Here is a 12,704-nt window from a genome sequence, read left to right as displayed (position 1 = left end):
AATGTGAGACAAGCTGGTCAGCCTCTTCATCCAAGCTGATTCAAGAAACAAAAGTTTCGAATTGGTCCATGTATTCCTCCACCGAAAGTGAGGTGTGACATGGAGTGTTGAGCTTGTCGTGTAGACGCTGTTGAAAGGTTTGAGGGAGATATATTTCTTTAAGTTCTTCATGCCTCTCCTCCTTCATAGTGGGTTCCCTTCCTTGATGTTCCATTTCACCTCATAGTTGCACCACCATTGTGCTGTTCCCAAAAGCTTGGAGCAGGCCAAATTCGTCTTTCTAGCTTTTGAAAGCTCAAACCAATCAAAGATTAAAAGTAGTCATGTATGTAACACAACAAATCATAGATTGCCGCTGTACTCCAACTTTAATTTTACTTTGTGAGTGTGATCTTGGCGTTGCTATGGTGTGCCATGATCAAAGTATGGTTGCACATGCTCCTCAAAAGTGGGCTGTGGAGGAGTGTTTTTAAAGCTGGTTGGTTCATGGTCTGTTTTTGGCTGTGGATTGGACTGGCTTTGTGGAGGTATGGAATACGTTGTTTCATCATGTTCATGCAATGAGTCAACTGTTTCAGCATGTTGATGACTTATGCCATGGACTTGGAAGTCTGATTTGAGGTATTAAAGTAACCCTCAGCCATGGCTCTGATACGAAATAGTAGAGTCTGGTCTAACCTTCTAATAAGTTTGGAGCGAGTCCAAGATAACAGGATCACAAAACCAAAAATGATCAGATTTAAGAGAATTTTGGAACTCAGAATAATTTAGGTGCTGCTGATTAAATTTTAGAGAAGCCCAAAACAAATTAAAGTTATTGAAAACAGGGGTGTCACATGTCTGTTTTGATTGCAGTAGATCAGTATTAACTCAGGTCCTGTTATGCCTGAATGGTCAACAATAAGTTGTCGTCAGATAACGCACAGGAACAGCAGTAACTAAAATGAAACAAACTGAATGTACTCAAAATCTCAGAGACATAATAGAGGAAATAAGATAGAAGAAGAAGGATATGACTTGAAGCCCCAAACCTAAGCTAGTATATCACCAACCACCCTAGCCTCTCACTAGTAATAGAATCTCATTGCAGCTCTGTTTCTCATATAAGAATTGTATAAAACTCAAGTCCATTCAAATTTTGATTTCAAATGCTTACAGGCAGCTCTTTTTATACAGAGGTTGAGAGGGTTCTAGACCCTCATTGGAACTTCCTTCTAGACTTAATGGCTTATACATTTCCAAGGACTTACATTGGGACTCTTTTCAAGATATTTAATGAACTTTACATTTTTAAGGTCTTTCACAACTAACATGAAACTATCCTATTGACATCTCCAAGACTCAACAACATTTGGGGACTATATACGAACTAATTAATTAAATTCGTATGGGCCACTTATCCCTCTTATTTGGGCTGTCAAAATAGCTCCATTATGACAGAAAAACATAAAATTTCCATCCCAGGACCCATATAACATATTAGGCTACTTATTTAACCCATTAGACTTGGATCTAGACTTTATCTGGTGTGAATACTTTGTTTAACCTATTAGGCTACTTATTTAACCCATTAGACTTGGATTTGGGCTTGTTCTAGCGTGAATCCTTGTGCCGAACCTCTCTTGATCTACATCAGGTAGTCTCTCCCAAGCCCAAAGGGACTGATTGACACTTGATTGAATGCTTTAAAGTGGAGGGGGGCAGTCATTGTATTCTCTATCCCCCAACATACTTACATAAGATACTAAGAGACCACTGCATGAATCACTTCAAAATCATGACTGATTGCTGTGTCTTTCTTGGGAGAAATGTCTAAAAATTTGGCTGCTACCACAAAGCAAACCACAGGCCTAACCTGTCTTCTAAAAACTGAAGTATATTATCAGCCCTTAAGCAACATAATGCTTTTTTTTTTCCAACTTAATAGCCAAAAATTTGGTGTCAAGAATAAAAACATATTAGAAGTCACATTACTATAGATAGTAGACATAATAAGTCATCTCCATAGCCAAAAATCTGACAAAAGATGAGGGTATTTAAGAATTCACTATCCGGTAGATAGCATAAATAATAAATAATCTTTCATCCCTTGGAGTGAAAACATCTTTCATCCCTTTTTCTCCAGTCCTATTCCCGCTTATCATATTTGAATGTGTAGTTGCAGTGCTGAACTCTGGTTTGTTAATTAACTTCTTTATATTTATTTCATGCTGAAGCAGCAGGAGCACATTTTTTTTCAGCAACTCTTTTCATTTGTTATTGCAGCGTGGATAAGGGATTTCCAAGTGTCACTTTCAATTTTCAAAATTCACTCGCTTTAGTGGTTTATCCTCATGATTATCTATTCCAGTACCAAGTAAGTATTGAGTTACATATATCCATCGAATGTTCTTATTACATATTCTTCTCACGCCCCCTTCCTCCATCTCTCCCAGTAGCATAGTTGTGTTTCCCTCAAATCCCTAGTGCATTGCCTTTTGTGCTACTAATTAGGCTGACATGCGAAGCTTGCAGGCTTTCTGTGACAAACTCCTAGCATTCAATATTTTGTTTAACAACTTTATTCTGTAATGTTCATTTGTTACGATAATAGTCTCTAAAGGTATACGGAATTGTATATATTATGTCCTTAGTAATAATATCCATAATTGTAATGGGCATACTTGTAATTTCATTTTATATAAATATGATGGTACTGTCGGGAAACAGTTTCTCCATGACGCGGGGACTGCGTAAATTATGACCCTCCCTAGACCCCGCAATGGCGGGAGCCTTGTGCACTGGGTACATATATATTTATATATAATTTGTTTTTTATTTTTTAATAAATATGATGTTACTGTATAGGTCGAGAACCAACAGTCCTCTCTTCCATTTGTTCTTCTTTCTCCATAAACTGAAATTGGTTCTCCGTGTTACCAGTTCTGTTTTCTCCCATCAGATTACATACTAGTTTTAACTTGGTATCATAGCGAAGGGGAGTTTTGAGAGTTGAACCAGATTTCTCTCTCTCTCTCTCTCTATATATATATATATATCTGCAAGCCCTGGAAATGAGCAAAGGCAGAAGGGTTTAGACTTACAGAGAAATTTCAACCAACCTTGAATGAATGTAAAAAAAAAGCAGCCAAGGATTGATGCTACTACATAGATCAATCGAAGTTAATCTGTCCTGCAAAATTGAGTACCATTAGGTCGGGGAAGGATCTGCTTCTTCCTCTTCTGGTTATTTTTGATCAAGGAGACCAGTCAATTAGGATCACCTAGAGGTCCTCTATGGATGGTATATGGACTTCGTTAGATGGGAGTTGCAGTTTGTAGGACTGTATAGGCAACCCAAGAGAGAAAAGGGGGGTTTGAATGGGGAACTGCAGAATAAAATCCCAATAAAAAATTACTTCTAACCCTCTACTTGTATGCTCATCACAAATCTTCAAACAAATGTGAGTAAAACACAAAAGAAAGAGTAATGGAGGAGATAAAGAGAGACAGCAAACAAGATTTATGGTGGTTTGGCACGGCCTTATTACCATCCTATGTCCACTCCCAAAAGCTTCACTGGCTTGGAATTCTCAATCTCTTTGCAGGGTAGGAGAAACACCCTCACACAGATATGGGTTTCAATACCCCAGATCCACAATCTCCGTTCAAAGGGGAGAGCGGCACCTTACATTCTCCATTTAAAAGGGGCGGGGTGAGAGCGACACCTTACAATCTCCTCTTAACGGCGAGAGTAGCACCTCTCAGCTTGGGAATCTAAGTACTTTCAACCAAGGATCTGGTCCTCAATACCCTTCATCACCACAATCATACAAAGTGATTCACAATGGTCAAAGGACAATTTACCTTTCGAAAGGAAGATTTGCTAGTGATAGCTCTTGTGTTGATCCTTTGCTCAGCTGCTCGTGCTCAATGCTGTTTGGATTTGCAAGTTGAAGCTCTTTCTTCTTTCAACCTTAGCTGTTTAACTCATACTATTTGCAAGTTTAAGCACAATGGCGGTGGAATGATCAAAGGTTAGCCCAACAGAGTTTCTTCACAAAAATTTCCAGATCATTCTATTGAAACTTAGGCATTACTCCTATTTATAGAGCCATTCCAATAGTGAAAAAAGTAGCCTTTATGATTTCAAAAGGATCTAATTTTTTGAATGCTGGTCGACCGAAAACCAGAGCCTCTTGGCTGTTTTTTGTAAACTTCAAAGAACACCTTCTCGGTAAGCACCGGTCGATGTTACTGGTCGTCTGAACTACAGTCTGTCTGACATAAGGTGTTCTCGGTAACCAGCGGATCATGTCCCGGTTGACTGCTTAGGTTCACACCGGTGGGCCGCTCCACACTTAACTGATCGGTCGTGGCATTGACCACCAGTGCTGTCAATGGCCTTTTTCACCTTTTGAAGGACATCACTTGGATAGATTTTCCAGATGGTCTCTAAGTCTCTGTACCATACCAAGTGAACCAAAGTAAGGTCCATTCAGGTCACCAGTCAAGATCCATGATATATGTCACCATATTGGTCCAGTTGGCTTAGTCAGCCTGCACTATGAGCCACCTATCCTAGGTTTTCCAGTTTAAGTTCATAGGTGATGAGTTGAGCTTGAGCATTTGGATCATTACATCCTAGGATCATCTAGTACATTACGAGATGAAATTCAAAACCTAGGATACATTCAAGCAACTAAAATAATCTTCCATTTCTTGATTTGAGTCCTTGAATCCTCATGGATGGCTTCATCTTGATATCTTTTAGTTTTGATGTTCTAGCTCATGGATACTAAATAAATTTTTTTGGGTGAATAATAAATTCATTACCAAGAGAAAAGAAACAAGGGGGAATATACAAGTCCAAGGGCAAAGAAAAGAAAAAACACTATAGCCTAAGGAGGCAACAAGCTCCCCGGGGGGGGGGGAATGAGGGGAGAGGATGGGGGAAGGCCCTCGGACGCAACAATGAGCCTGGTCCTTGGGGTATCTCTTACAGGCCGAAGGGTGAGCAAATAGGGTTTTGAGCTAACATCAAAGTTGATGAAATTCCAAATCTTGCCAAAAGAGTGAGAGTTGGAGGTCCATCTACGAAGATTGCACTCTATCCAATATTATTGATCGTTGTGCAGAAAAAGCTAGTTCCCCAGCAGTATTGCAAAAAGTGGACCCATGTCACCCATCAAATGTCATACCCATCCAAATCCATTCTCTAGAGGGGCAAAGGGCTTCTCTTGCCAGGCCAGCAACAAGAAAAGACTTTTCTCTAGTCCGAGGAGGAGAAACGGCAAGAAAAGAGGTGATTCGAGTCTTCATAACCATTCCAACATAAAGTAGTAGAGAGCGAGGACACTTCTTCACAATGCTTGTAGCTTGTTAACTCATTAACATAGTTTTTAAGGCGCTGCTAAGGCGACGCCTTACTAGCGCCTTCGCACTGATGCGGTCTAGAGATGGTGAGGCAGTGCTCCGCCTTACGTGAAATGTCGCCTTTTGGGTTTTTTTTTTTTAAACACATTTTAAAATTACTTGATGAAGATTCCAAATATAGATTTTTTATTGGCAGGTGTATGATTTTATTAACACTTGAGATGTATGGGATCAACTTTACTCCACCAAAAATAACCAAAACAAACAAAACAAAAACACGATTACAAACAGGGTTTGGATTTTGTCAAGGGTTTTAAGAAAGGGCTTTGAGAAGGAATCAAGAAACAAGGAAGAACCACTTATCTAGGCGACCATTTTGCTCCGACAGTGGTGAGTTTGTTCCGGTAGCGGTGAGCTTCATTCTTCATTGACAGGAGTAAAAATATAGTGGATGATCTTAGGGATTAGGCACTCATTTTGGCACCATAGAGGCAAGTATAATAAATACTTGTATTTTTTATGTCTTCTTTTCTTTATTTTTATAATTTTGCTTCATAATTATGTATTTATATTATATGTTAATATGTTATGATGATTGATGATTGATGATTGATGAAGATGAACTTAGTTTATTCACTTTATTGATTTGTTTTTTTGATGAATATCTTACATTGGTTTGAATATGAACTTTTAATGTTTATTTAACATATGAGTAATAGGATTCAACTAGGATTTGAGCCAAATAGATTGGTTTTATAAAAAAATTACATATGAACGCTTTAGTCAATAAGGCGACGCTTTATGCCCGCCTTATCGCTAAGGCGCTCTGAAAGACCCTCAGACACCTCCGTCGCCTTACCGCCTTAAAAACTATGCTCATTAAGGTACTAGGGAGCAAAAATCTTTTTCATACAGGATTAGATGTAACCACCAAAACATAAAACCATTAAAAGCACATGTACTGTATACATGGCATACTTTGCCTCAACAATCTCCCCCTTTTTGATGATGACAACAATTGTTGAAAAATCAATATATAATAGACCAATTTAGTACATAGCTCAATCTCAAAATGCATAAGTATCCTAGCATGGAAGAACACAATGTATGCTAAGAAAACATTTGCTCCCCTTTGTATTTGACAAAAAGCAAAAATAGCATCCACACAAATATGAGACATTCATAAAATTACTCCCCCTTCGAATATGCATAGCACAGCAATCTCAGAAATATATGCCATATATCAACCAATTAAGCATAACAAATATTCTCACAGCCTTTTCAAGCTATCCTTTTGTCACTTTTCTCCCCCTTTGTCATCAACAAAAGAAAGGAACCAGGGAGGTTATACCCTTTAAGCTTAGAATATTCTCATAAGAACAACATGGTCTTTCAATGAGTGAAGATTCGAATAATAAACCAATTAAAGTGCAAGTAACTCTAAGGCCATACTCATGGTCTTACATAGCAGTTAATGAGATAAATCTCAATTAAGAACACTGCTATTGCCAAACCTAGTCTTTTGTAGGAATATCACATTTAAGCACATGATATCAAATGTATTGCTACTGCCATACATGGTCTTATATAGACATCACATTAAGGCACATCCTCAAAATAAGAAGTCTAGGGCCACAACTGGACTTATATAGCAATTGAAGAACTTAACCAATTGAAGCATTTGGATTTCTAAGGCCGCAAATGGAATTACAAAGAGAGATACATCCCCCATAAGATGAATCATTCTCAAGCCTAACATGGACTTATAAAGAAAGGAACATCCTCCATAAGATGAACCTATCTAAGGCCAAACATGGACTTACAAAGAGAAGACCATCCCCCATATGATGATCAATCTTTAAGGCAGCCAAAGTTGGACATATATAGGAATTATCATTAAAGCTCATCAATAACAAATATCCCTAAAGCCAATCATAGTCCTATATGGTAGCAATAGATAAACCAATTATGCAAAAATCTACTAGGACCAACAAATGAGGGCCACGCATAGTAGATTAACCATTTAAAAATGATTTCCATTCAAACTCATCAAAGCTCTACCAACACATGTGATACCACAATTATAAAATATTCCCAATGAAGAACAAGGTAATACACATGGCACATGAACTTACGTAGGCTTCAAAAGTTTGTTACTCCATATCCAGAAAACCTAAGGCTAAACATGATCTTATATAGAGTGTGTAAATAAGAGAGAGAGAGAGAGAGAGTCGCGACTTGGGTAATGGGAGTCCCAATCGGTTGATTTGGGTTTGCCCTCCTCTTCTCATTATATAGCAATTTAACTAGTCTATTACAAATAGGACAGCAGTCCTAGTAGGACTAGAAACACTAAGACCCAATAGGAAACTGATTAACTAACCAGTCCTAGTTGAACTATGACTCTCCTAGTTGGACTAGGACAACTAACTCCTAGTCTAACATCAGTCCTAGCAGAGCTAGGACTTTCCTAATTAGATTAGGAAAACACCAAGGGAGGAGTCTACGCAATCCGCAAGACTCCTTCCTTTTCTTCTCACTATAGCCTTCTAACACTCCCCCTCAAGCTGGAGCATAGATGTTAATCATGCCCAGCTTGTTACAAATATAGTCCACTCTACCACTCCCCAAGGACTTAGTAAAAACATCTGCAAGTTGCTTTCCTGTGCGAACATGACTCGTAGAAATAACTCATTGTTGTAGCTTCTCGCGAACAAAGTGACAATCAACCTTAATATGTTTTGTCCGCTCATGGAACACTGGATTAGATGCAATATGGATAGCAGTTTGGTTATCACACCACAACTGCATAGAAGAACACTCAAACCCAAGTTTCGTCAAAAGCTACTTTACACACATTAACTCACAAGTAGCATGAGCCATGGCACGATACTCAGACTCAGCACTAGACTTTGCCACAACAACTTGTTTCTTGCTCTTCCAAGACACAAGATTTCCACCAACAAAAGTACAGTATCCTGTAGTTGACCTCCTATTAACAGGAGAACCAACCCAATTAACATCACAAAAACCTTCAATACAATTATGTCCATGATCAAAGTACAACAAACCACGTCCTGGTGCTTTCTTAAGATATCTCAGAATACGGACAATGGCATCCCAATGTGAAGTTTGTGGAGACGAAAGAAACTGACTCACAACACTAATAGGGAAGGCAATGTCAGGTCGAGTCACAGTCAAATAATTCAGCTTTTCCACCAACCTCCTGTATTTCTCAGGGTCTTCTAACACATCATCTCCTTCAGACATAAGCTTCACATTTGGATCCATTGGAGTGTCAATGGGTTTGGTCCCTAACATACCAGTTTTTGAAAGTAAATCAAAAACATACTTTCTCTGAGACAAAGAAATTCCCTTCCTTGACTGGGCAACTTAACCTTCCTAGATCCTTAGTTTGAAAGTGTTGCTACAAATGTGCTTTCAAACTTTGGATTCCTTTAACATCACTTGCTGGTTGCCTTATTTTTGGCCTTACGTTACCTAACATGTGTGGGGCCATTCCCACAACTTTTGACTATTTTACCCCTCCTACTTGGATATTAAATCTGCCAGTTTCTCCCTTCTACTGCTGTACATGTGTGATCCATACGATAACAACCTATTGTCCTTGTGCCAGTTAGGTCCTGACACTGGGGAACAACTGCTTCAAAATTCAGGGTGTTACAATGCACCTATTTCGACTGTCTAACTTGTAGATGCTTTAACTTGCTCGTTTTAAGTCCAAATTAGTTGTGATTTTTTCAAAAATGCTTAGGAAAACGAGTAGAATGTCTTGAAACTTTTAGAGGAGCATTCCAGTGAGCAAAAATCCCCTTTTGGCTAAAAAAGCTGAACCGATTGTTAAGGTTCCTGCTTTGATGCTGTGTGTGCGTTCGTGCTTCTATTTTTCACATCAGAGAGGCAGTACATGAAGAGATTGCATAGGGAGAGGCAATCTGAATTTGCAAAACCTAGTTTCCGGTGAAAAAGGGTTTTGGTGATTGAGATGATTGCATTGATGTTTGCAGCATAATTGGGTTCATTTATACACATCGGGGGAAGCATTCATTACAGAGATTACATAGGTTGAGGTAATTTTATTGTTCTAGGTTGTGTTTATTGTTGAAAAACCTAGACCATGAATGTAATTGGGGAATTTGGTTTTTTATTTACAAATTGTAAACCTAGCAAGATTGGGCTTGTCTAGGGTTTGGGATTGTAGTCCTTGCCTTTGTGTTCATCAACGGTTGAAGCAAGAGAGGGTGCTCCTGAGTCGTTGATGTGGTATACACCATCCGAGTTGTAACCCTTGCGCTTGTGTAGGCAAGTGTTGAAGCACTAAAAGGTATTCTTGAGCTGTTGTTGCAATTAAAATCACTAGTGGATTGAGTACGTGAAATGCCTAGTCAAGGCAGTACTCCGTGGATGTAGTAGGACAGTGTTGAACCACATTAAAGTTGGTTGTCCCTTGTATTTGCATTTTATTTGGATATTTTGAAATGCATGGTGATGATAGGATGGGTGTGCATTATCTAGTAGACCTAGCCACATTGTGGCAGTGAGGTGGAAGTACATACGTTTGGGATTGGTAAAATTGGGATTGCCCCAGCCAATCAGGGTTTGCTCGAAGACAGTCACATTAGGGTGTATTACGGTATTTTTTTTTTTTTTTTTTGGAGAGACTAATCTTCTTAGTGTCAACCTGGGAACATCAATTGGTATCACAGCCGTGGTTCCCTAGGAAGAAAACAACTATGGATTACTGAACTGAGAGACTACAATTGCTTCAAGAGACAAGCACCACAGAGCACAATATGGAGAAGAGGAGTCAAAGGCAGAATGTGATCTTGAAGCTGAACTATACTCTGCATTGAAAGAACTCAAAGTGGAGAGAAAGAAGATCAAAAGACTTGAAAATCAGCTTGCAGAAGTAGAGTTGATCAGTCAACTGAAGCTTACTAAAGACAAGGAAAATTACTGATGGCTTTAGTATAGTCTATCTTCAAAGATTGATGATTGCTCCAAACTGGAAAAGGAGATAAATATATTGAAATCAAAAGTGGAAAAAAGAGTTCAAGATACAAGAATCAGCTACTCAAGCTATTGAGACAAGTGCATCTCCTCAAATGCATCCAAGCTTCAGTATGCTTAATGAAACCATCTTGTTTCTTCAAGATCAAGTCAAAGAGTCCAGATTTATCATTGATGAACTGGAATCTCAAGTCATCAGAAGAGATCAAATGTGCAACAACCTTGAGGAAGAGACCGCTGCATGAGAGCACAAGTATTAGAGGTTGAGAGACCTAGTGTGATAGATATGAATGAGGATTATCAGAGACATGCTATTATCAATACTGTGTTAGTCTAAAAAAAGGGAGAGTCTTCTAAGACAATAGTGGATACATTTGAGACAATTCAAAGGTAGAATGAACAGAGATTAGGCAAATGGTTCAGATGAGTTAGTGAAGAGAAGACAAAAGAGAAAGAACAGGCAGCAGACCAGGCAGAGAGAAAACAAAGAAAGTAAGAAACAAGACAGAGCTGGTGGTAATGGAAAGTACACTAGGATTTATTATCCAAAACCAATTGGGTTAAAGAAAGCAAATGGCCCCAACCCTGGCACATACCACAACCTAGAGTTGGCACATATTTTTATGGCTACTATTATTAGTGCAATGGGTATGGTTATAGGATATCAGAGTGCAAATATGGAGTGGATGCAAAGACAGAAAACCATGCTAGATGCTTTAAATGTCATAAGTTTGGGAATTTTTCCAAACATTGCAAAATATTTTCTAGAGGATCATCTTCAAAGAGGAAGTCACCAGGTAAAGGGAATCGACGCACAAAGAAAATATTTTGTTATGAACGAACAAGATATTGAGGAATTGTCCATACGCAAGATCATAATTATTGATACTATCACACCCCACTCCCGGCAGTCCCAATTTACCATTAGGAATACCGGCGGTGTGAGTAAGACACGTACCTGTCTTACAACTTACCAGGATCTTTGATAGCAGTACCGTAACATTTTCTCAATCTCACATCAAAAACCAGTATAAGCAGCGGAATCAGAGTATAATAGCGGAATTTATAATAAAATGGGAAAACATCTAATAGTAATATAATAGCAATAACCGAGTTATTCTGTTACATTCATCCATGTCATATACTATAATCTTAAGAAAATATACAATCCATAACTATATCCAAAAGTATCACAATATGATGTACAATCTCACGGTGCGACGTAATCACAATGGTAGCAAGCACAGTCCTGATCGTGCTCCTCTGCTTTTGGCATCCACCAGTCGCTCACACTGTACTCTGACCCAAAAGATATTGGATCACCTGCCATCGGCACCACGGTACCTGCATCATCATCTAAAAAGGGGTGTATACGTGGGGTGAGCTTTCTAACTCGCTCAGTGAGGGGTGGGGTCAAGCACATCCAAGCAAGTCAATAGCAACAATTGTAATGATGCATGATCGTGGAAGTTAAAACACATAGTCCATGATGCTCGTGATGTAGTTCATTTGTTTATTATATACCTAACAATACAAACTAAGTCTGGTAAATGCTACTACGACGCATTAGGCTGTATTCTTCATCTCGGAAACGACATCGACTACGCAATGATACAAACCTTAGCCGTGATTAGAACCTTCCGTTCCCCATATGCATCCATGGGTCACCCAGCAAACCCCTGATAATCCCCTCCTGACAGTCACTGCACCGGTAACACATTGGCCTCGCCGGATAGGTTCCCACCTTCGGAAACAATCACATCGTACCGTGGGAGTGGCACTTCGGGAAGGCTCATCAAACATACCACAATGGGTTATCTAACACCTCAACCCCTGTTGGCAAGGGTGCGTAGCATAGGGAGTGATACCTAACCACATATATACTATATGCCTTCATAATGATATAGTTAGTATGGATTACATGATACCGGAGAGACCTCGGTCACAAAGTGTAATCCATCTCCAAATACAGTCCTGGGTCCACGATACCAGAGAGACCTTGGCCACAAAGTGAAACCCGAGACTGTTTACCTAATCTAGCATGTAATAACAGTTAAGTATGGACTACGCAACACCGGCAAGACCTCGGCCACGAAGCATATCCATTTCCAAATGCAGTCTCGGGGTGCACGATACCAACGAGACCTTGGCCATAAGGTGTAACCCGCGACTACAACTAGTTCCAATACACATAATCAATGCATGAATACAATATACATACGGCAATCACGACACCAATACCACCTCGGTCACGTCGGATTCTGTCTCACACACACATCCAAACACGCGGTGATCACGGTACCGGTACCACCTCAGCC

At 39.3% G+C, this 12,704-nt stretch overlaps 1 protein-coding gene across 3 annotated transcripts in view; it reads left to right on the top strand.

Annotated features, from left to right (window-relative positions):
• LOC122071493 (aspartic proteinase 36-like) overlaps nt 1-12,704 on the top strand; it is an 88,288-nt gene that overhangs the window by 34,758 nt on the left and 40,826 nt on the right. For all 3 annotated transcript variants that reach the window (XM_042635849.1, XM_042635848.1, XM_042635850.1), the window contains one exon: nt 2,266-2,356. In XM_042635849.1, coding sequence (XP_042491783.1) covers nt 2,266-2,356 — 91 coding nt within the window. The remainder of the gene's footprint in view (nt 1-2,265; nt 2,357-12,704) is intronic.

Source organism: Macadamia integrifolia, unplaced genomic scaffold, assembly GCF_013358625.1.
Source record: "Macadamia integrifolia cultivar HAES 741 unplaced genomic scaffold, SCU_Mint_v3 scaffold_239A, whole genome shotgun sequence".
Lineage (NCBI taxonomy): Eukaryota > Viridiplantae > Streptophyta > Magnoliopsida > Proteales > Proteaceae > Macadamia > Macadamia integrifolia.
This window is presented reverse-complemented; position numbering and strand designations above follow the sequence as displayed.